Genomic DNA, 3,794 nt, shown 5'->3' with positions numbered 1-3,794 from the left:
AATTGTAACTATCCAAGTAAATATATACAAATTTGATTGCAAAATTTAAATGAGATGAACAATAAAATTACAATAGATTTATGTAATCAATGGAAATGAATTTATGAATTTATTTTTATTAATTCAATAAAATTTATTACTGACATATACATATACGTATATCTAATATACGAGTATATATGTAATTTTACTTACATATTGAGTGCTGTATCTAAAACTATTCAATTTTGTATATATATAACATAAAATATATCCATAATATATTTCGGCAGTGTTTTAAATAAATATATTAAAATTAAATTTTAGAAAGAGGTTTTTCGAAAAGTATTGAAATACAACAACAAAAAAATTTTTTATATTATATTAATTAATTGAACTTTTGGCTGACCACATAGCTATTCTTAGAAATAGTTCTTGCTTTTTATTGTTCGTAAATAATTTTTTTGAGATTACAAGTAACAGGAATCGAACTCGTGCCCTGACAAATTTGAAGTTCAGAGTCAGCTCACTTTAACCAACTGATCCAAAACCGTACTTGACTTCTATGTTCGCACATTTTTTTGGAGTTTTATTAATTTGCTGTGAAAGTTTTACTAACTAAAATTTAAATTTTAGAATATGTCGATTTTATATAAATAAATATGTTTAATGGAATCCGCTAAATACATTCTAACATCTATTCAGTTTAATATGAACATAATTCGTTTCCTATCTCCTACCACCTCAAAACCTTCTTAGTAATATGCGGAAGCTACTGCTTCACATTTGTGATACGTTATGAGTACTTGTTGTCATAGTCATATGCTTGTGGAAATTTGTTAATTGCATTCCGAAATGAAAATATCCACTCTCTATAGCACTAACGGCATTGACGCTTTGAGTTCAGTATGAGTTTAAATGATGTTGACTGACAGTAACAGCCACTGGGTGGGATCGCATTATAGCTACCACGATAAGTAATATTGCAAATTATGTGCCGGTTCCGCCTGCGGGAGCCATTTCAAAAACGAATTAAAAATGACGACCAAATCTTTTGGAGGCGGTCACAATATAGATACTCGGATACTTTGTATTTGCAGATAGGCTCCAATGCACCATAAATTTATGCGCACGAATTTATGTAAAATACATTCCGAGTGCATATTTGGATGCCATGAAAACAAACTACTTTGTGGACTTATAAATTTACAACTGTTGATGCAGTTTGAATCTGTTATGTTGCATAAATTATTTGCTTCTAATAAAATAGATTGAATGCATCTTATGATATGGTTCAATGTTAATATGTGTTGCATATTGTGTACATCCAATATAGGTTTCCATATATGTTATATACAACCAAAATTAATCCAAACGATTGAAATTTTTATATTTTATTTTATTTGCAGACAATTAAAAAAATTAAATTTTGATCCAAAGTTGGGAACAGAGCGATGTATATTATAACAATATTTTTTCCATACCATAACTTTTATTTCGTTGTGCAAACCTCATCGATCTCTTTATTAGTATAAACTCAAGAACTCAAATTTGTGATGGAGTATCAGCAGTTTTTGAGAAACTGCTTCTACGGCGTGTTGGTAGCTGTTCGATAGGTATATGCAGAAACCCATATCTAGTTATATCAGTGCTAATTGTACCTTGGGCAGGAAAACATTCAGGCTTACCATGTTTCGACGTATTCATTCGCCAAGTACCCTTACCCAACTTAGCTAGCTCCTCTTCGTATGCTTTCTTTTCTTTTCTAAAAAGTTCTCGCATACGTCCCTGACGTTGTATGAAAGTTATATTTTGTACCACACCCAGTTCTGATTTTATTGGAGTCAATAGCGCATCAATACCAAATATACGTGTATTCTCACGCGCTTCTTTTAAAGAACTTATCTTTGCATCTCTTAAAAAATTATATTATTCCATCAAATTTCTTTTTCTTATATCTAATACTTACATATCCCAATTAGACAACATTTTGAGAGATCTAATAACTACAAAAATTTTGAATTTATGTTACAACAAAAAGATCTGTTGAAGTGATTTAGTGAGTCAAAAAAATGTTTAAACACAATGAATTTAATATTTAATCTACGAAATGTTTACATGCAATAAGTGAAGTTATCGATAATTTAAACTATTTAAAAATAATTCATAAACAATTTTGACTATCATATAAATAGTTAAAGGAAAAATTTGACATATGTCACAAAACCAGGTTACTAGATTAGGAAACCAAAAATACACACATTCGGATGACAATTAGTGCTTCAAAGTATTCGAGCACCACGATGTTCAAACAGCTCGAGTATACATCCATTCAAACATTGGGACCGAACATTTTAAATGTTCGAATATGTTCAAGTTGCTCACCTACCTAATCTCGATTTTGCTATATATCTTCACGTTGTTTTGTCTAAATACTCTAATACTTAATACCAAAAATCATACATTTTGATGACAATTAATGCTTCAAAGTATTCGAACGCCACGATATTCAAACACCTCGAGTATGCTTTCATTCGAACATTAGGATCGAACACTTTAAATGTTCGAATATATTCGAGTTGCTTGCCTAGGTATTCTACTAATGTTGTTTTGTCTAAATACTCTACGTATTATAAAGTAAATCTTTGAGCACAATTCGAGAGTTCTCAAACGACTCTACTATTCCCGGATATTATTTTTATTGTTAGGGGATGTGACACTGAGACCGTCGGGTCACTTGTGCCCCTTTCCCGGAGATAATTTTAACAATAGTAGTTGATTTAACATATATAATAATGAAATATATTTCTTGAAGAATTTGATTAAGAATTTCAAAAATATCGAGTACATTTGTAAATACTGCGATTTCTCTAATCGTGTAGTTTCCAACCTTTTATTTAATACAAAACTATACGTATACGAGTATATCTGTATAATTTTTTACCTTAGAATATTTCGTATATATTCTCATTTTAAAGAATTGTGCTTTTTAAATATTCTGGCACGACAAGTAAGTGGCAATACTTGGTTTTTTCGTATTTAAACTTAATTTTTAATTACGTAGTCATTTAATATATTTTTCTTTAAAACTATTTATTTATTTAACACTTCACAGTTATTTGCATAAGGAGTGAGTAATTTTCACACCTTCACATTTTCACAATTTTCCGCAACAGTTTCCACTGCGTTGCAAAGAGAGTTGCAACGCCAATTTCCCATTAAATGGACGTGGTCCACTGAGTGCATAAAACTTTTTCGCATATTAATTTTCGTAATGACTTGAAGCCATTCCATTCACACTCAAACATTACTTTTTTATAATTCTGTGAAATAAAATTTATATTGTGCAAAATTGCAATTCTTTATAAGACTTGCCCAGAGCTCAATTAAGATGTCTATATGTTTACATATGTCGTCTCATGTCAGTTTTGTCAAAAGGTCTTCATTTAAAATATATCTTCATATTTTTTTTAAGCAATAAATATAAACCACGTTCTTGCATTATTTTCCAAAAATCTTGTATGCAGATATAGCTTAAAATACCCATATCAGTAAAGTATCTCAAATAAATAATCATTATTCGCACTCTTGCTCCATCAGATCTAAAAACTCATTTCATAATAACTGACCAAATATGCTGTGATAATAAAAATTTTAACTGCTACGTTAAAGATATTAGAAGAAATTTTCATCAGTTTGGGTTGCCGCTCTATTACCTTTTTTATATACCTCATTTTAAAGAACCTCAAAGGTCATTCTTTATGACAAGTGTATACAGATTATGGTCCAAAAGAACCACAAAGGTCAATCTTTGT

The 3,794-nt window shown here is 29.9% G+C and overlaps 1 protein-coding gene across 1 annotated transcript; it reads right to left on the bottom strand.

Annotated features, from left to right (window-relative positions):
- Window positions 1-1,357: 1,357 nt before the first annotated feature.
- Window positions 1,358-2,094, bottom strand: LOC119684427. The gene is made up of 2 exons (XM_038098468.1): window positions 1,949-2,094; window positions 1,358-1,894 (listed from the first exon to the last, which is right to left on the bottom strand). Exons 1-2 carry the CDS (start codon window positions 1,966-1,968, stop codon window positions 1,525-1,527), a joined length of 390 nt encoding a protein of 129 aa, XP_037954396.1. The 5' UTR covers window positions 1,969-2,094; the 3' UTR covers window positions 1,358-1,524.
- Between the last annotated feature and the right edge of the window lie 1,700 nt (window positions 2,095-3,794).

Source organism: Teleopsis dalmanni, chromosome 2, assembly GCF_002237135.1.
Source record: "Teleopsis dalmanni isolate 2A chromosome 2, ASM223713v2, whole genome shotgun sequence".
Lineage (NCBI taxonomy): Eukaryota > Metazoa > Arthropoda > Insecta > Diptera > Diopsidae > Teleopsis > Teleopsis dalmanni.
This window is presented reverse-complemented; position numbering and strand designations above follow the sequence as displayed.